This window comes from Dasypus novemcinctus, chromosome 15, assembly GCF_030445035.2.
Source record: "Dasypus novemcinctus isolate mDasNov1 chromosome 15, mDasNov1.1.hap2, whole genome shotgun sequence".
Classification (NCBI taxonomy): domain Eukaryota; kingdom Metazoa; phylum Chordata; class Mammalia; order Cingulata; family Dasypodidae; genus Dasypus; species Dasypus novemcinctus.
The window spans coordinates 59,949,301-59,971,172 of record NC_080687.1 but is presented as its reverse complement, the minus strand read 5'-3'; the positions used below and the strand labels follow the sequence as shown (position 1 = coordinate 59,971,172).

The following is a 21,872-nucleotide window of genomic DNA, read 5'->3' as shown; positions in this document are numbered from 1 at the left end:
CATCACCAAATGTGTATCTGTTTTTCATTTCTAAGTTTCTGTGAACCTCCTGGTCTAATATTGTCTCCTCTCCTGTTCAGTCTTCCTCATGGGTTTATAAGGCTTTAAGTTTAACTGTCAGTCTAGCATGGTAAGATTATCATGTGATCAAACCTCCATACTGAATTCTTACTGAATTATTACTAGTTTCCAGTTGAGGGGATCCTTTGTAAATGATAGTTAACAGGTATCAGAAACTGCAATTTTAATTTAAACTTTATTCATACTGTCGTATAAATGTTTAATGGGAATAATTTGAGAATTCTACATTTTTTAATAATGTGAGAATTTGTATTTGTTAGTAACTAACAGAACATTTTCCTTTTGTTTAGACTATTTCTCTGACAGTCGACATTTTCAAATATTATCAAGCATTTTCTTAGACTTGTGTTTCTCTTCATGTGATTGTAAATTGCACGAGGACAGGGACTATTTAAAGAATTTTTAAAAATCCCTCTCTCTACCTAGAAGGGAACTGACACATAAGAAGCACTTTTGCTTAAGTAAATGAGTTTTTGTTAAATTCTTTTTTAACCAAATTTCACAGTTACTACTGTTTTGATTTCTGGTTTGATTTTGACTAATTTAAGATGGATTGGGTGTCCTTGCAATGTTTTCCTTACTAGCCATCGCTTACTGTCAGAAGAAATGTGGGTATCACTTTGTGTCAGCTTATAATGATTATTTTTCCATTAAAAAGCATGTTTACTTTAAAATAATCAGTTTTTAGTTATTTCATTGTAAAATGATTAATTGAAGTAGTTGGATAATGTACAGAAGGTAATGTTAAAAATAAAGTAATCACTGAAAGTTAACTCTTTTAGCACTTTTTACTGCAATCTATGGGTACAAAAGTAAGATTTAGAATAATTAACTTTTTCCAAAACTTTGAATGCTGATTTGAGCATGTAATCTTAGACAAAGCCTCAATATCTTGGTTGTTTTTTCTACTTTGAAAAAGGTTCAAACATTGTTTTCCATTAGAAGCCCCCTGCTTTGTGAACATCTTTAATTTTTAATGTATTCTGCCTATCAAACTAGATTAAACATCTATTTCCTTTGGATTATCAATGCTTACTAAATTGAACATGTTGTAAACCCTGAATGGTTGTTTTCTATAACAAATTTCTGAGTGCATTTAAATTCCCTTAATGGGCAAAGAAAATGAATTTTTATTGAACACTTGACATTGTAAATAGCATCCTACTGGCTAAGCCAAAAAAACCCTAAAAATTATGTGGTGGTTGGTATTCACAAAGAATGGAGATTTGAGTCTGTTTTTTTCCCCCACTGTTTTAACCCTTCCAGTGCCTAGAATAGTTCCTCTCACATTTCTATTAGTTAAATGATAATTGTTGAATGCATGGATAATGGTGGAAAGAGTTTTGATCTAGTAGTTAGACTTAGTGTCCTGTAGTCCCTTAGCTCTACTTAACTCTGTGATTGAGAGCATGTCACTTGTTTCTGGTTTCTTGCCTAATAAATGGAGACATTCAATAGGTTTCACAGGGCTGTTGGGAAGATTTAAGGAAACATTGAATGTAAAATTGCTTTAAAAATGTGAAGTGCTATTGAAATATATGGGGACATTCCTAATATACAGTTCCTCTTTGTTTAGAAACTGAACCTAAAAATACAGGGAAACCTCTTAGTTTGGCTACTAACAACATTTTTTTTTTTCAGTCTGTTTTATCTATCTATAAGTAAAGGTACTTGTTATTAGTTGTTTTAAATGGAAAAGTTTATAGTCTAAGTATAGTTTATTCAATAGTAGTAGAAAATTCAGGGTAACCTCTTTAATCTGTTCCTTAGCTTCCGTTTCTTCTTACATCTTTTTATGTGGTTTGTTTCTGGAATACTTGTCTTTATTTTTCTCTTCCTTTCTTCCACGTCTTTAGAATAAATATAACAAACCCTAATAGAACTTTCATGGGTAGGATTAACTCAGGTGATATCATAAATTGTAATAAATCTAATCTAGACTGGTAAATCCTTGTCATGAGGCTAGGATGTTAAACAATGCTCAAAAGCTTATCTAAGTGCGTGAGCAACAAAAGAAAAAAGATAAATGGGACTTGATCAAATTTAAAACCTTTTATGCATTGTGGAAGTAAAGACACAGCTTACAGAACTGGAGAAAACATTTGGAAACATTTACTATCCAGAATATCTAAAGAATTCCTACAACTTGACAACAAAAAGACAACCCAACTCAAAAAAGGGGAAAAGACTTAAATAGACATTTCTCCAAAGAAGATACAGAGATGGCCAATAAGCACATTAAAAGATGTTTAAGGGGAGCAGACATAGCTTAAGCGGTTGAGCGCTACTCCCCATAGACAAGGTTCAATCCCTGGCCCCGGTATCTCAAAAAAAATCACAACAAAAAAAATCCTTAACATCATTAGCCATTAGGGAAATGCATATCAAAACCACAATGAGATACCATTCCATACCAACAGAAAAGGCTACTACTAAAAAAAAAAAAAAGGAAAATAGTGTTGAGGGGATGTTGGTGAGAATTTGAATGGTGCAGCTTCTGTGGAAAACATTTCGATGATTCCTCTGAAGGTTTAGAATTACCAATTGGCTCAACAATCCCACTTCTAGGTATATCCTAAAAAAACTGAAAGCAGGGACTCTAACAGACATTTGCACACATATTTCCAAAGTGGCATTATTCACAGTAGCCAAAAGTTGGAAGCATACCAAGTGTCCATCAACAGATGAATGGATAAACAGAATGTGGTCTATACATACATTGGGTTGTTAAATTCGGCAATAAAAATGAATGAGATTCTGATAAATGTAACAACATGATTGAACCTTAAAGGCACCATGTAGCATGAAATAAGCCAGACAGAAATTGACAGTTATTATCTGCTGATATAAAATATTACTGATATAAAATAGTTAGAATAAGCAAATTAATAAAGTCAGAATTAGAATACAGGTTACCTGAGGCCAGGGGTGGGAGTAGGGAATGTGGCATTAATGCTTAATTTATACAGAGTTTCTTTTTGGGGTGATGGAAAAGTTTTGGTGATGGAGTAGTGATAATATCACAGTATTATGAAGGTAATGAACAGTACTGAATTATATATTTGAATGTGGTTAAAAGGGGAAGTTTTAGGTTGTAAATGTTACTGTAATAAAAATTTTTAAAAACCATGGGGCTGCACAGCAAACATTGAATCATAAAATAAACCATGGATTTTAGTTAATAGTAAAATTATGATAATATTGTTTCATCAGTTGTAACAAAGGTACCACACTAATGCAAAGTGTTATAATAGGGAAAACTGTTGTGCGAGGTGGGAGGCTACATTATGAGAACTCTATTTTCTGCATGATTTGCCTGTAAACATATAACTTTTCTAATTAAAAAAATGAAAAAATAAGCTTATCTAAGTAATTTGAAACACTCAATGTGTGGCTCAGTTAATTTGGAGCCAGTTGCAATGGCTTATCTTGCCTTAAGGTACTTGAATGTCCATAACTATTGAATCAGGACAGGTCTCATTTGAGGAGTGCAGGTATGGTTTACACTAGTGTAGCCCTGCACAATTTTTCTCTTGGGTCATGTTTCCCTATGACCATCCTCGTCTCCTCTGGGATTATATGCTAAGGAAACGTAAAGAGATACCACCCCTTCAGCAGGGGTTTTATCTTCATGTGATACCAGTTCCCACTCTTGTTTCAGTTGTTATGATGGAATGTTTCTAAATTTAACTAATGAAGAAGAAAGTTGTAGATTGATCCAAAGTTCTGAAGGTGGCCGTTTCTTTAATAAAAGCCACACAGATTGAACTGAGTTGTTAAGAAACTTATCAAGTATCTGTCTCTAGGAACCTGTCCAGTGTCTCCTTGTGTGGCCCAAGATGCTATCTCTATTAGCTCATGTTTCTGTCTTGGTGTTATGTCAAATTCAGAATCAAGATTAAAACTTAGTCTTTGTGGTTCATTTTAGGTAACCTTTGTGACGGGTTCCCTTTCTCATTGGAAAAAGAATTTGGAATCATATGGGGATTTTTATGTATAGACAGGGCTCCTGACACTTGCTATCATTACTTTGAGCTGGAAATCAGAGATACATAGTTGTACCTATGGGGTTACCTCAAATTGTTGCTTTGTTCTTAGGTTCAGAATAGCCCCAGTGCATTTACTTCAGTATCAGCAATGGTCTTTGGTACAGTAACTAACAAATAATTATGGATTGTTCTATAGTATTTGCAGTTTCCATCCATCATATCCACCAACTTGGTTATGTATTTGCTGTATATCTTTTGAAAGTTGTGTATGTGTGGATGTTTCATTTTTCATTTTTATCTTGCTTAGACAGATGTTAAGATAATGCATGACTGTATATAATGGTGTTGTAATGAATTTATAATTGACATACTATTTTATTTCCCCCACAAAAATAAAAACCCCAATAGATATTTTCCTGAAGTAGTTGTCCATTGCTTTCATATTCTCTTTTGTTGATTAAATTAGGTGTGAAATTAGTTTTTTTTTAGGACTAGATATTCATACCTGTATGTTTGTGACTATTTTTCTGAGGAGTAGAAGGGTCAAGTTTATGCAAAAATTTCTAGAATCTCCTTTTCAGAAGCACTGGACCTTGACTGGCAAGAGAATAAGTATGCTAAATATGAAATAAACTTATTGTGTACCCACTAAGTGTGAGCACCATGCTAGGTGTAAAGTGTACAATGGCAAACTAGAGCACAGTGCCTTCTGGAGCATATAGTTTAATGGAGAAACAGATTGCAAAAATAGCAGCACTTTATTTTTCTTCCTTTCACTTAAAACAAGCAAGAAGTTGCTAATGGGGACCCTAACCTAGTTTGAGGACTGTGGACAGGGATTGCTTTTCTGAGGAAGCTGAGACTCAAAGTGCCAGTAGGAGTAAAGCTGCTAATTCTTCAGGGAAGAAAGCAGAAGAGCGTCCTAGACTACAGGAACTGCTTGTGGAAAGGCCCTGAGATGAGAGGAGCTGGTGGGAGTGTAATGGAGGAAAATGATGGGGGTGAAAATATGAGCTGGGAGACTCTGAGTGAGACTAGAAAGATGAAGGGTTTGCAAGGGAGTTAAGGATTCTGGACTTTCTCACCTTTTTTTTCCCAATGTAGACTTTTATTCAGTAATACTAAACCTCTCAATCTGATGTCATAATGTAAGTATACCTCAATGAGTTAATTTTTATACCTCTTACCACTCTGGAACATGGTGAAAGAGAGCTCATGTCAATCCTCTCTGCAGTGAGTTAGCAGGGCTTTATAAAAATTTTATCTACCCCTAGTAAAGCAAAATCTAATGTTTATTTCACATACTTTTTACTTTTACTCCTTTCCTTCTCAATACTTTCTCTTAACATGGACTTAAAAAGCTTAAATAGCTTTAAAATATAGTGGGACCATATTTTTCATGATACTTGGGTTTTATAAATATCTCATAGAGTCAAAATTACCCCTCAAATTTTTAAAAAATAATTTTAATTTATTTTTAAAGAAACTTTTGATTACATAAATGTTACATAAAAAATATAGGAGATTCCCATATGTCCACTACCCTCCCCCCCTCTTTCCCACATTCACAACATCTTTCATTAGTGTAGAACATTTGTTACAATTGATGAATATGTATTGAAGCATTGCTACTAACCATGGACTATAGTTTACATTGTAGTTTGTGGTCTGTCCCATGCAATTCTGTAGGTTATGACATAATATATAATGGCCTGTATCCATGATTGCAGTGTCCTGCAGGACAATTTCAGTGTTCTGAAAATGCGTCCATATTACATCTATTCTTCACTCTCCCTTTCCTCAGAATCTCTGGTGACCACTGCCTTTGTATCAATATTAAAAGTTCTTTCATGTTAGAATGATAATAAATCGGTAATAGAATAATAAGTCCACTTTAGTCCATAGTTGATTCCCCAGTCTTGAGGATTTTGGGGTGATGATGCCCACCCTGTTTCTATTGAGAAGCAGGGCTTAGATCTCATGGGGCAGATGGATGGAACTCTGTGTTCCTAGGGATGGGTGTTGTCCATCATCATCATCTACTTGTTATTAAACAGTTGTCCTGGGTGATGCCAGTGAACTGGAGACTAGGTGTTAACAATTCCACTGAGATTCAGGGCTTAACTGGCACATGAATGGACCAAAGATTTAGAAACTTATCAAAGTATACGTTCTAAAATGTAAACCATAATGTAAATGATTGATTGACCATGGTTAGTAGTAATGCTTTAATATTTGTACATCAGCTGTACCATCTGCATGTAAAATGTTATTAATAAGGGAGAGTGGAAAAGGGGGATGGCTTCAAGTATGTGGGAATCCCCTATGTTTTCTATGTGACTTCTGTAACCTAAAGCTTCTTTGAAGATAAAATGAGAAAAATAAGACACTGGGAGAATATACAGATGAAATTGTCACTATATGTACAAGACATACAAGATGTTACAGTGATGAAAAACACAATGTCTAAAAAATTTTTATATCTGAAATATTTTTATTTTTTATATTTGTTATTTTAAAAGCAATTTTATTTTCTTATTTGGTTATTTTATTGGCTTCATTTTTGGAGAGGTTTGGATATAGAAGGGTCACAGCTATGGCATGGAGGATCACTGGTATGGGATGTTGGTGATGGGGGATGTGTGGAGAGTGGTGTACTTGGGGCATACCTCTAAGGCATATGAATATGTTAAAAGTGTTCATGAGGTGTCTCAGTGGGTGGAGACCTACACAACAGCTGAAAGAATATTGAGTTCCCATCCTGGGTAGTCCTGCTGCATTCTGTAGTAGAACAGCAAGAATCCCCCAAGTACAAGGACTGTGCCTTGTGAAGGAAGACAGACCATTATGCCAGGCCCTGGATATTAATGATTACACTTAAAAGAACCTTTTCTTGTGAAACTGAAACTTAGACTAGTATTATATATTGCCTAAGAGTTACCTCCTTAAAGCCTCCTTGTTGCTCAAATGGTGCCCCTCTCTAAGCCAAGCTCAGCATATAAACATTCTGCCTTACCCCTGGCATGGTACATGACTCCCAGGGATGAGCCTCCCTGGCACCAAGGTATTATTAGGAAGCACTAACTAGTGATGCATTTGGACATAATACCTTGACCAAACGGAAATAGTAAATACAAATGAGTTTTTATGGCTAAGGAATTTCAAAGTGAGTTGGGTGGTAATTACAGAGGTTATGCTGATGCACACCTCAGCACGATCTCACTGACTACCACAATAAACAGTATCTCAAACAGAGGGGCTCCTGAGGGATCTAGAGACATTCAGACACTGTAAGCAGGACAGATGAGCTCAGGAGTTCAGCACCCTGCCAGTCGACCTTATTTTGGAATTTATGCTCCCCATTGTAACAGAGTTAGACTTATTTATAGTTTCCCTACACATGAGTCTTCTGCCCCTTTTATTTGAACCTTGAATTTTGTACTAGTTAAATATGTCTTAGAGATTTAAATCTTTGGACTTTCTCTTAAGATGATTGGGAAGACTTTGGTTTTAAAAAAAGGAATGACATGACTCTAAACAGGGAAGCTACAGGGTACTATGCAATTGTCTTGGAAGACTGAGCCTTTTTTTGAAATCTGGCAAGATATAAAGAAAGTTTTAAAGAAATTCTTTTGGAATGTCAAGGGAAGCCTTTTTTTTTTTTCATTTTTTGAGGAGGATTCTCTATGTTAGTCGTATTTTCTCATTAATAGCCTGAACTTGTCTCAGGATATTAGGGAAGAGTTTAAAATGTGGCCAAACTCTTCATGATACTTAATTTACATTGGAAAGTGAAGGCTTTGATCTGTGTATATTCTCAATTATTTTTAATACTTGGGAGTTTTAAGCTTTTATATAGGAATAAGATTTATTTAGTTTTGGTGCTTTTGTCAATTTGTATTTGTGAACTTAATTTTTTACACTGCCTTAATTACAAGATTTTATTTCAAGGGATGGTGCATGTGTGTATGTGTATAAATATCAATCTTTTGAATTTCAGATTTGCCAGTCATCTTGTATGTGTCTGGGTTTGTGTATATACATGCTCAGTCTGATATGTTACATTTTAAAACCTTTTTTGAAAAGTGAAACTTGATTACTGGAAAGGATAGTCTATTAGGAGGAGTTGCTAGGATGTGAGTAATATTAAACATGATGACTGAAATTGGGGGAGACATTTGGTCTTCAGTTATGCTGCTTTCCCTTGATCCTACCACAATGCTTGATGCCCCAGTTAATTATTTTACGTAACACTGAAATGCCTCAATGTTTGGTTTAACATCCTTCAATCGCTTTTTGGCTGTCCGGATTACATCTATGAAACAACGAAAATACTACAAACCTTGTCAGTGTAAAAATATAACTGTCAAATCTGAAGTTGGGAATGGAAGGTAGAAGAGGGGGGTGTACATGTGCTAGAATGTAAACTTTCACTGTGGGAAGTCAGGTACCAGCAAGGTGATAGTTGGTTTGTCTTCTTAAAATGATACTTTCATTCCAATTGTATAATTATCCTAAAACAAAACTCTAGGAAAATGTGTCTGGGTGGTGAAGGGGAAGAGATTCTCACTTTAGAGACCTTTATGTGTATTTTGAAGTTTTTCCATCTACTGTTATTACAATAAAATCATAAACTGTTTTTTTTTGTCAAATCTCTATACATTTTTCACCACCTCTCAAGATTAGTGGGTCAGAGGGCCTTTTCTCTCATACATATCGTGTTTCTATTTGGAAGAAAAGTATTTTAGTCAATGAGACACTGTAGAGAAAGAACTGTCCAGACTTCTTTTTCATCACTTTCCTACTCGGGAATTCATAGGCTTCCTACTAGCCCACCAGCCTGGATTTCTCCACAACAGTATATCCTGTCATAGGCATTTCTTTTTAGCTATCTAGTCTATCCTTACTTTCAGAAAAAGAAGTAAACATTTTCACACATGAAGATCTAGGCTATTGGTTGGTAGAATTAGATTCTATAGCATCTTTCAAAACTTAGGTCATTATTGCAGTGTAACAGTTGAAGTTATTCTAGCCAGTTGCCATGGCTGGTATTGGGGCTGTAGTCTAAATGCAAGCAGCCTCTCTAAAATCTTGCATGGCAACATCTTGCTTATTAGGTCACTTTCCTTGTTCTTTTCAGGCCCTCTTGTCATATTCTGAGGTGATTTTTCATAGTCTTTAAACTTGATTTAAGCCATAGCAGACAGGCTGAAGGGAAAAATGGCTTTTATAAAAAGAGTTTTGAAAATTCCCTTGAAGTGTCTTGTACTAAATCTAGATTTTTTTTATCTCCTCTGTTAATTGCAGATGAAAATTCTGATATTGACTGGTGACATTGTAGAGATCACTCCAGTCCTGGATAACATTGGATTTGGTTGGTGTGTGCTTAAAGCTGGCAGCTTATCTTCAGTTATCACCAGTGACTAAGTGGAAACAAGTTGACAGTCCTGAGAAATTTCGCTTTCTACCCCTCATTTTTGAACTCTACTTTTAGACCATTGTCCTGGTTAAAGAAGTCCAACAGAAGGATCTAATAATTTCAATGAAACGGAGATATTAAATATGTAGTGTTGGTACTAGTTAGGGTCTGAGAAGTAGAAAAGATCTAATCCTTTAATAATGGTGATTAGACATCTTAATTATTATCACTTTAGCTATTAAGACCTAGGAAACATTTGTTCTTTTAAAATCAAGATCAAGAATAACTATAAAACTCTGGACCCTATGGAAAAGAAACATTATTAAATAATACTCCTTACCAAACATGGTGAAATTTTACAACTCCATTAAGCAAACATTTATTTGCTGATCTTTGGGGTTATGCAATCCCTTAGTTACTATCAAACCTAATATTTAATGTATTTAAAAATGTTGAAAGTGATTTTCTTGACTAGGTCTAGATATTATTTATAAAGATGAATGAAATCTTTTATTAGATGTTTCTTGATGGTATGCAAATCATGGTTTTCTAAATTATTACATTTTGAATACAACTTGAAGTTAAATACTGAGAAACTACAAGATACTGAGATCTTAAGTGCTCATACATATATACATGGCTACTGACTTTAAATCATAAAACTTATCCAAAAAGCTGAAGAATAAGAAACTATGAATGGAACTGTAGGAAAAATTCAGATTTTCAGTAGGTTATTCTAGCTATAATTTAAAGATTTGGGGACTTGAGGAATATGACATAAACTTACGCTGATAGTTCCTAAGAATACCGATTAGAACTTTTACTAGTTTTTTGGCTTGTCTTCTGCGAACACACTGGCAAATACATAGTGGTTGATTCCTCTTTGTTTTTGTGTGTCAGGGAAAGAGTACTTGGGAACACCTGTTTCAAAAGTAGTGCTAGGACCTCCTAGATACCATATGTTTGTTTATCAGGCCCAGGAGAGCCGTGTAGAAGTTAATGCTACCCAAGTTTACCCAATGAAAATAGTGGATCAGATAAAGTGCAAACCATATGTTACTACTCTGGAGAGGGGGTTACTCAAGCTGGAGCAAAGTCAGCAGTACTTACTTACTATGAACTTATGGTCTCTCCAGAAAACTTCCTTCTCATGCTGTACAGTCAGTTTATAAGAGTGAACCAGGAAAATATTTTCAACTAAATTCATTTTTTTGTTAAAATGTAGTCCAAACACTTGAGTGTATCTATGTGCAAAGCATTTTTGTAGGCTCTAAGTATATAAAAATATATGATCACCTAGGAAGTTTATTTTTAAGAGGATGGTATGTGTAAATGAAGATCTTCCTACCCTGGTGGTTTGTGGGTTTAAGATGAGCTGTGGATTGGATAAAACTTCTTGCCAATGTAAGGCAGAATAAAAAGCATTAAAAGGGTTGATGTCTTTCTGTGTCTTCACTGATTTTTAGAACACAGCCTACTAGTATTAGTACAGGGTCATGTAGTTGGATTCCTCTCATTGTTTAACTTGGAACTGAGACCTGCCTGTTGTATAAAGAACATTACTTCCCAATATACTCTGGAAATGAACATCAATATTTAAGAGTCAAAGACACATCCTTAGGAGCTGGTGGTTTTGAAGAAAACAAATTTCTTCAAACAGTGGTGCTTGGGGCATTTGTTTTCTCTTGTAGAGTCTCATTGATGGCTCAGGGCTCAAGAGTGAGTATTATAAAACTGGTATGTATGCTAGCCTGCTAGCCCTGGGGATAAACATGGCCCTCTCTGGCTTGCTGCCTGTTTGCTGTGAGCCTAGGAGCTCAGAATAGTTCTCATATTTTTTAAATGGCTGATGAAAAAAAAAAGAATAGTAAAATTTTTTGAAATGAAAATTCCATGAAATTCAGCTTTCAGTGATCAGAACATGGCCATATTCATTCACTTATATATTGCCTATGGCTGCTTTCATGCTACACTGGCAGAATTGAGTAGTTGTGACAATTTCCATTAAACATAAAGCAAATCTCATGTTTCCTGTTTTGATAGAAATCATGGCATTAGCTTTGATTCCTCTCTCGGCTCTATTCCCTAAACTTATTAGGTTACCAGATAATTCTACTTTAACTCATTTTGGCTTATTTGACCTGTTCTCACAGGTTTAGTTTACTACATTATGCTATAAAAGTCCCTTACCTGGTCTCCCGCTCATTGTGCCCATTTAGTCTATCCTCTGTGGTTGTCATCTTTATAAAAATGCATACCTGATCATGTCTTCTTCTCAAAGTCAAAATACATTAACTATGTTGAAGTATGGAGTATATTTAGTAGTGCAGAAACCTATCCTACCAACCCCTCCAGCCCTAACTCTTTTCCTATACTCTATTTCAACTCTAAAAACATTTGTTCTTTCTTACCTACATGCTTTTTACCTAGAATGGCACTGTACCCCATGGAATAACCTTCTACACAATCAAGGGCCATTTTAGACATAACATTAACGTCTTCTGGTGAAGTGCTTTGGCTCCCTTAGAAAGTTAATCATTGCTTTCACTTTTCTCTGAGTGTGCTTTTACTATACTAACTGTACCAGATTATATTCATATCTTCTCAACCTTACACAAGAGCTCATCTTTAGAAAATGGAATAGGAAGGAGGGAGAAACCAATCACCATATTTTCTTTATCTCAGTATCTGGTATTTTCTAACTACCATAGTTGGGTGCCTACTCAAATGTTTATAAGCTAATGGAGAAATGAATTTTAAAAACTAGGTAGAAGTATCGAGCCAGGCAGATTTCCCAGAATGACTGCAGAGCAGGAAAATACAATATGCCACATCTGTCTATAAAAGATATTTTGGGCAATTGGGCTGAAAACTGACCACAAATGTTTCTTTGGAATCTGTTGGTAAATATTGAATAAAAGAATGACTCTGGATGTGGTCTATAAATATTTGGATCTTTCTGAAGCACCTCACATTTCTATGGCTCAGGGGCTCAACAATATTTTTGTCTAAAAAGATCCAAAAGCTAGTTGTCTTATCTCTGGATAACAACCTGGATTAAGGGATGATGAGAGCATATGAATTTGGATAACTGAGAAGAGGGCCATGACCAAGGTGGTACAAAACCATGATTTATTTAGAAAGCAGTTCTGTGTGAATTTTAATAAAATTGATCTAAAATTTGTTTTTAGTTAGTTTTCAACAGAATTAGTAAAAGCTGAGGAATGAAAACAGATTATAAGGCTCCTTTAGACTGACTTCTTCACACTACCTGCATCGTTCCACCCTTGTGGGGTGAAGATGTCTCTCAGTTAACCTGCTTTGCAAGAGAGACAAGTAATGGAGCAAACTAGAATGAGCCATAATCTTCTGCAAGCTGCAATTTTGCTCTTTAAAGTCTTATTCTTAGGTGAGAATGGAAAAAGATCAGAGAGGTAGAGAAAAGATCTGTGAATGTTTTCTATAATAATTTTACCCTGCTTCTTAGAAATGTGGTCTTACTGTTAAAAGCCACTAGAAAGAGCAAGGGTACTGCTTCAACTGGCTCAAGTCAACTCAGATTGACAGTAAGATTTATAGAGTTTCCACTAAATGCAAAGCTTGGTTAACTGTCTCTTTGATTTAAGAAATAGTGTTTCAAGGATTTGGGGAGGCCTTGCTGCCTTCTTGCATGATTTTATTGCCAACTAGTATGCTTGGCACAACTTCATTTTAACTGTACTACACAGTTAAAATGAAATATTAGCTCATACTCGAAGTGCCTTCTATTCTTAAAGTTTAATTCATTTTAAGATGTTATTCTAATCACAGGTCCTAACCTGTGATATAATAAATGATAAATGGCTTTCTATCATTTATTATATTTATCTGGAAACTAAAATTGGCACACCTGAAGTTCAACTGTTGAATATTTATTAGGAAGTGTTAATGAAGTCTAGCTATACTGCCAGACTGAAATGTTTTCAAAGATACTAAATTTAATTTATTTTAAGTTTAGGGAATTGGCAAAAGTAAAGTAATAATATAGATGTCAAGGTGAAAGTAGTAGTGTGGTTTGAGATAAGCACATATTAAAAATTTATATTCAGCATCTATTGTGTGCATACTATGCGCATGATGTTGTTTTAGGTATTGAACCAACTATCTTTATAGTGAGAATAAAGTGAGAACTGATTACATTTCCAAAATATATTATAGTGTTTGCTTATTTTTGAACTTTTTGTGTAATACAGTACTAATAGTCTGAGGATTATCATTAAGGTTTTAATTACATCAGTTATTGTTTTTTCCTTTATGAGGAATAAGTCCTAGCTTTTAAAATTAGATTTTTATTTTTGGTATGGACTTATACAGTCAACAAAAATTGGAATATTTACTATTAGTTGTGCACTTGATAGAAAAAGGTGATCAAAGCATGCTAGGAATGTCTGTTTCTGGGGAATCTTGTTTGTCAAAAGGACAATTTTGGGGGATGTGGAGAGATGGTATTTTCAATGTATGGAATTAAAACAAATTTAGGTTCTTCTTAAACATACCCTGTACTTGTCTTTTGTGATTTTTTTTGCTATTAATCACCAATGGAGCATTTCTTTGGGTTGTACTTTGTTTAATGTACAATGGTAACTACACAGATTTTTTGTAGTTATTTTTAGGGCAGACAACTTTGAAGATGTACATAAAATAAAATAGTCTATTAGGCAATCTCAAGGTTTTTGCAGTAAGATGAGGTACACACAGTCAACAACTTAGTATCTTGTCACATTCATTTCTATAGTAAATGCTTATCAGTTAAGGAACGCCAAGTAGAAAGTTTAACCAATCAGAGTATATTCTTCATATGGAAGTCTCAGAAACAGTAGAGGTGAGTGTAAGTAGAGGGAAGTAGTGTGATGATCTGGAATACCTTTAAATTTTGTATTTAATGAAAAGTCACTAATAATTTTATTGAGAGAGTAACATGGTTAAAATAATCTATGACAATACAACTTTGGTAGTGCTGCTCAGAATAGACTTGTTGATGGCTAAGTGGGTGGCTGGATGTTTGTTGAAGAACCAGTTGGATTAATCTGAATGGGAAGTGGTGGCGAGTGCCTTAATAAAGGAAGTTGCCATAGGATTGTAGAGTGCATGCAGACAGACGTGTTCAGTTAGGCAGTGTAGTAGCAAAAGGCATTTGGAAAAGGAAACCTTGCCAAGTATAAAACATTTAATCTATGCATCATTATGTTTGGACTCAATCCTGTGCTTCTCCAGGGGCTGGAATTAAAAAGTTTGAGAAACATTTTTCTTGTATGTGAAATACTTTTCTTGTAAATAAAGTAGGAGTATAGAAAAATTTAACTGTTATTCAGAAGTCTCTTTTGTCACTCATTTTCTTCTTTGGCAAGATTATCATACTCTTTCCTTGGGTCATTTTGATCATTACTGAGTCTCTCAGATAATTTAACATCCTTATGTGAATAAAAACCCATCAAATTAGTTGCTTAAAAAATTTTTGCCCTTACAAAAACATTCATTTCAAAAAAGTTTAAAAATCTTTATAAAACTCTTCCTGTTAAGATTCTTCAATTCTTTAGTTACATGTTGAAGAATGGCTAGGATGCAGTTGCTTCCACTCCTTGCTCCCTGTTTTCCTACGTTGCATACTTGGGCACGATACTGCATCATTGTTTTGTTAGCTTGCCTCTACAATAATTCCCCTCCCTCTCTTTAAAAGTCTCCGTGCTGAGGGACAATGTGGAGCATTCTTTCTTGCAATAGATGCTAATTGTGTTCTTAGTTGAATCTTGTGTCATAGTCACAATAACTGTGTCATTGTGCCTCAGAGGCTTTCACAGTAGTTATTGTGTAGAATAATGAATGCTGTTTACTTGTGATTTGTCGTTGCTTGCATCTGTGGATGAGAACACACAGTCACTCTAATTTGCCTGGCGAGTGATCAGAATGGTATAAAATCACATCATCTGTTAGTTAATGCCCACAAAGAACTATTGAAATTTTTTTTAATATAGAATTTTTAATGACAAGCTTTGAATAATAGAGATTTAAGATGTGAGAAGGTTGTGTGTTACAGATTAACCCCTATTTTTCAGTGTATTTTCGGATCAGGTTTACATACCTGGAAGTGGAGAAAGTGGGAGGGCCAGATCTGCATGTCTGTGCTCTGGCTCAGATTGGGAAGAGCAGTTTAAGCACAGTAAAATTACATGTTGGACAAGTGATATGACTAGTGTGAAATAGGAACTAAGCCTAGTGGTAGTGCCCCCCTTCAGGAAACTTGTGAATTCTGAAAGCATTATCATTATGGATGTAGTTTCCTTGCCTGATTCTTTCACCTACATAAAGAAAATATTTTATTATTATGTAACTGCCCTCATGTAGGAGCACTTATCTCAAAGATTCTTGTTGAAGTAAAAGGAAACATTTTGCTCTTTTAAGTAACCTTGATGGTATTTTGCAAGGATCCTAAGAATCCCAACTTCGGAGCAAATTATTTTTTTGACTAGCTACATTGTATAATTTATTTTTCTCTATCCCACACCTTACTTTTCAGTCCTTTTCCGTTGTTTGACTACTCATTAGCATTGCTCTTTGAGAGTGACCTGGGAGGAATGCATTTCAGAGCAGTCCTTTTTATACTTCTTTTTTCAGGTTTCATCACATTTCTAACAAATATAAGCTGAGTTTTTTACTAAAGTGAAGTTTACCTTAAATTATACCTTATTACTAATTCCCTTCCATGCTGCTTAGTATGTGGATAAATTATCCCTTTTCAGAAAAGTGGATTTTGACTAGTATAGTGGTCATATATCTTGTGATGGGAGAGTAAATGATGTTTGGTATAATTTTTGCAAGTGTTTACTCTTTAGGGTCTTTTTCATGATGCCAAGAACTTAGAAATAGCTAGGGGAGGTAATTTTGGAGGGGAAAATATATTATTCAGGTGAGATAGATCATCTGTACCATTGCAGCTAAAATTAATTTTTATTCTTTAATATCAAAAAAGTATTAAAGTAATAACAATGTAAGACTATCTTTAAAACTTACACAAATAATAGATGTTCAATACAGAAAATTTGGAAATATTTAAAAAAGCAAGGGAAAAAATCTTAACAGATCACCAATAATCTTTACAGTCTGCCATCTAAAATAGCAATTAGGCTTTCATGTATATACCCATTTATTATATTGTAGTCCATTTTTCCATAAATCTTGTTTGGATTGAATACAGAAATGTAATAATCATTTTAAGTTTCTTACATAATGTTAGAACAAGTTTCCATACAAGATTTTTTGATCAACATTCTCTGATATTAAACAGATGGAAAATAGACCTTAGAAAAAATAAGAGACTGCAGGTAGTTAATATTAAGAACACTTCCTATGGTTTCTAAAGATTACCAGTTTCTTTGAGTTTTTCTTTGGAGCTAACCTTTTATATTATTATAGAACACTTAAATCTTTGTTCTGAAAGAGAAATAGAAAATATTTCTCAAGTAGATGCTCAAAGTAAATTTTCATTTTCCTGTAGGCATAATGATTTTAATCAAGGTGAAACTGATTGATTTTTCTAAATGGATATATGAATTGGATCCTAATTCACAAATTGCCTATTTTTACGTATTTTTTCCTTAGATAAACTGGGAGTCAGTTAACATTATAATGAAACATTTCTTTGTCTTTTCGGTTTTTTAAAAAATTTCTTCCCTTTTTCCCTCTGACAAAGCAACACCTGCTTCTGTATAACTAACTTTGCTGTTTTCTGCTTCTGTGACAGCTAGCCGATGGCGGAATCTCTTCTCTTCAACTGTCTCACTGACTTTTCCTTATAGTCCTGTTGCAAGACTCAGCCCTTATAGCAATGGCATTAATACTCCCAGCTTCTCTAAAACCTCAAATAAAGCAATACTAACACCTGAAAGAACAGGTAATATATCAACTTCTTAACTAGTTGCTTGCTTTATAATTCACTAATTATGTATATGTCACTAAACGTAGCTTAACTGTCCATCTTTCATTGAAAAGCATAAGGGTAATATACTGCAGAGTTTGTGCTGCATCCTTATGTTGGGTACAGAAAGAGCTAGCATTAATTTATACTCAAAACGCCATTAATCACTACTGTTGTCAATTGTATGTAGTAGGCAGGCGGTCTTCCCTCTTTAACAAAAGCATACATGTGTAGTTAAGTGTTTGTAAGTACCTAATATGCTTTTAAACTTAAATGTCAACACAATTCAAGTAGTTTTTATTATGATTCAAGATTGTCTAAGTCTTATTTTTATGTGTATATGTATATATTTTTTTAATTTTATTTTTCTAGTAGCTTTTTATAGGTAGTCATAGTGGCTTTTTATGAGATGAGGGTTTCTCCATTTCCTTATTTATCTCAACATTGTTGTGATTCCATTCCTTCAACTCTTTTCCATTTAGATTCTTCCTTCCTTGATTCTCCTATCTCAAGCAATGGCCTTTTCCCTTTAATGGGTGGCTATAAGTCTCCTATGACTACTCACTGGTCTAAATTTTGAAGGTTTTCCTTATTTCTGTGTATCTTTGTGAATCTTTTATTCTTACTCATTTATAGTACTTATGTTTGTATCTATTAATGAATGGAACAGATCACATTTTAATTTTAATACATATAGTTAATTACTATCAGAGACAAAAATGTCTGATTACTAATTTAAATTGCATATGAGCATGTATTATGGTACTATCCTTTTAGATGTATACTTACCTAATGGGTATAGATTTTAGCAATAACAATTTTTTTAAATTATGAAAATTGAATTTGAAAATACTGAAAATGAATTATTTTGTATATTTGAATTATGAGCATGTGTGAAAATGTGCTTATTGTCTGACCATTAAATAGTAATGATGGTCTTCATTTTTTAACACTGAAACCAGGAAAAAAACTACGGAATGCTTATATGTGAACTGTATAGCATATATAGATAACAGATCTTTAGATTAAATAATAAACATACTTGTTTTATCTTTTAGGTTTTACTTCCAGGGGCTCTCCCCTTAGTCCCCAGTCATCTATAGACAGTGAGCTGAGTACTTCAGAATTGGAAGATGATTCCATCTCCATGGGCTATAAATTACAGGACCTTACTGATGTTCAGATCATGGCTCGTCTGCAAGAAGAAAGTATGTTCTTTTTAAACTAGAAATGTGAGGCTTCCACTTGCAATATAAGAGGGTGGTTCAGACTTTTCTCCCCAGGTAATGGGCAAACAATTAGATTCTTTGTCTCATGCTGTCCTACTTCATGAGCGTCATAAGGATTTGGGATTTTCTCTTCAAATTATATTGTTATATAGACATTGTTGGCACAGTTACTCTGGAAAGCAGTTTGGTAGTTTCTTAGAAACTAAATATGCAGTTTTCATATAACCAGCAAATTGTACTTTTGGGCATTAATCCCAGAGCAGTGGAAATTTTTGTTCACACAAAAACCTACATACAAAGTTCAGGTTCATAGCAGTTTATTTGTAATAGCTGGAATCAGCCCAGATGTCCTTCATTAGGTAAATGGCTAAACAATCTGTGCTATATCCATACCATGAAATACCACTAAGCAATGAAAAAGGAACGGATTATTGATATATGCAACATCTTGGATGAATCTCCAGGAAATTATACTGAGTTGAGAAAAGATTGATCCCACAAGGTTGCAAATTGCATAATTCCATTTTAAAAATAGTTTTGAAATGGCAAAATTTTATAAATTGAGAACAGATTAGTGGTTGCTAGGCATTGGGAATGGGGTTGGGAAGAAGATGTGGTTATAAAAGACTTCCACAAGGCATTTTTATGGTGTTGGAGCTCTTCAGTATTTGGTAGCTACACAAACCTGCAGGTGATAAAATTGTATAGAACTTAATACACATATATACACATATGTGTTTAGGGAAATCTGAATAAGATGGGTAGATTGTGTCTATGTAAATATGCTTGTTGTGATATTATTCTGTAGTTTTGTGAAAGGTTACCATTGGGGGAAGATGAACAAATTACTCAAGGAAGCACTCTCTATTATTTTTTACAACTGTATTGAGTCTATAATTACCTTCATAAAAATTTCAATTAAAATACATTTAGAGTGGTGCCATCAAGATGGTAGTATAAGACATCTCTGGGAATGTTTCTCCTTAGAAAAGCTAAATAAAGGGAACATTCAGCTCACTTGGAACTCTGGTGGGTGATAGAAACTGAAGAAGGACTCCACAAACTCTGAATCAAAGGGGGGTAAAAGGCTATAAAAATTGAGGCAGGAGGGCAGTATGGACTTGTTGGTCTGAATCCCCTTCCCCATGGTTGGTTCTGCATGGTTTAAGAGACACAGTGGCAGTGCCCTGGCTTGGGCACTTCCTGCTGTAGTTGCTGAACTCAGAGCCCACCCATGGCAGCTAATTAGTCCCATGCACATTCAGGTATGGGGACCCAAGGCAGGGCCCCAGCGATCAGTGTGTGCAAACATTCGAACTGCTCACCCAGAAATCAGAATGACCTGTGGTCAAACCAGTTGGCAAGCCGTGCACACTCGCAACCCAGTCCCTAATTGCTAGTGCACCTAAACAAAAAAATGAGGTGACCCCATCTGGCTCTGTGGGTTGGAATCCCCTAATGTGGAAGTTACCAGAAGCAGAAAAGCTGTATGAAAAGGTGAACCTAAACCATGTAAGGCAGGGCAGAACTGGAGCTTGGAGCTGGGGTGAAAAGGGTATCCAGAGGATGCGAGAGGAGTTGAGTAAATCATAGCTGCCAGGAAGGAAAATTTGTTTAAAAACAAAGAGAACAACCCAGGACTCTTGGAGGAGGAGCAGAGGAAAGGAAATCCTTTCCTGCATGGGAATAAGTAGCACATGATAGGATAATCTTAAAAGTTACCGTGCATGCTCAGGGCAAGAGGCAGTGCTGAAAAACCAGAGAAAATCCAAACTCTTAAACATGGGCTATTCTAAATGCTCAGTATAAACTGGACCAAGTGCTGGAAAAGAGCTTTACTATACATCCAATCTAGGGAGAAACTGACTTCCAGAGTTAGCGTATCAAAACAGTCAAATGCCCAGACAGCAACAGAAAATCACAAGCTGCACGAAGAAACAGGAAGAGATGGCTCAATCAAGGGAACAAATTAAAACTTCAGAGGAGGAAGCACAGATAGTGGAGCAATTAATTAGATGTTCAGTTCAAATCTCTTAATTCAAGGAACTAAAGGAAAATATGGATAGAAGTGAACTAAATTTGAATATAAAACAAAAAGATATAAGGAAGACAATGTGTGAACAAAAAGAAGAATTAAATTTTTAAAGAACAACTTATGGGGATAAAAAAATACCAGGATAGAGATTAAAAATACAATAGAAGTGAACAATAGCAGATTTGAACAAGCAGAACAAAGAACTAGAAGACAGGACTAGACAAATCATTGAGTCAGAAAAGAAGATCGAGAAAAGAATGAAAAAGTAAGCAGAACCTAAGGGACCTGTGGAACGACATGAAACATACCCACATATGGATTATGGAAGTTCCAGAAGGAAAGGAGCAAGAAGAGCTAGAAAGAATTTTTGAGGTAGACATGTTCAAAAATTGCCCAAATATTATGCAAGGCATAAATATAAATGTCCAAGAAATGCAACAAAGCCAAACAGAATAAACCCTAATAGACCTACTGCAAGACACACAATCAATATGTTCATTGCCAAATATAGAGAGAGAATTCTGAAAGCACCAAGAAAAAAGCAATTCATCACATACCAGGGATCCTCAATAAATGACAGTACTGATTTCTTACCAGAAACCATGGAAGCAAGAAGCCAGTGGTAAGGCGTATTTAAGGTACTGAAAGAGAAAAAGTGCTAGTCCAACATTTTTTAACTGGAGAAATTGTCCTTCAACTCTGAGGGAGAGTTTGACATTCACGGATAAACAAAAAATGTGAGAGTTCATCACCAAGAAACCTGTCCTAAAAGAAATGCTGGGAAGTGGACTTGGCCCAGTGGTTAGGGCATCCGCCTACCACATGGGAGGTCTGTGGTTCAAACTCTGGGCCTCCTCGACCCATGTGGAGCTGGCCCATGCGCAGTGCTGATGCGCACAAGGAGTGCTGTGCCACACAGGGGTGTCCCCGCGTAGGGGAGCCCCACGCGCAAAGAGCGTGCCCCACAAGGAGTGTGCCCTGTAAGGAGAGCTGCCCTGTGCGAAAGAAAGTGCAGCCTGCCCAGGAATGGTGCCGCACACATGGAGAGCTGAAATAACAAGATGACGCAACAAAAAGAAACACAGATTCCTGTGCCGCTGACAACAACAGAAGCGGACGAAGACGCCGCAGCAAATAGACACAGAGAATAGACAACCAGGGCAGGGGG

The 21,872-nt window shown here is 35.3% G+C and overlaps 1 protein-coding gene across 2 annotated transcripts in view; it reads left to right on the top strand.

The window, feature by feature from the left end:
- SLAIN1 (SLAIN motif family member 1) overlaps positions 1-21,872 on the top strand; it is a 65,199-nt gene that overhangs the window by 22,547 nt on the left and 20,780 nt on the right. The window contains exons 3-4 of one of the 2 annotated variants that reach the window (XM_004474212.4): positions 17,267-17,416; positions 18,499-18,648. In XM_004474212.4, the coding sequence (XP_004474269.2) occupies positions 17,267-17,416; positions 18,499-18,648 (300 nt within the window). The remainder of the gene's footprint in view (positions 1-17,266; positions 17,417-18,498; positions 18,649-21,872) is intronic. The other variant, XM_058276515.2, reaches the window with a different exon arrangement.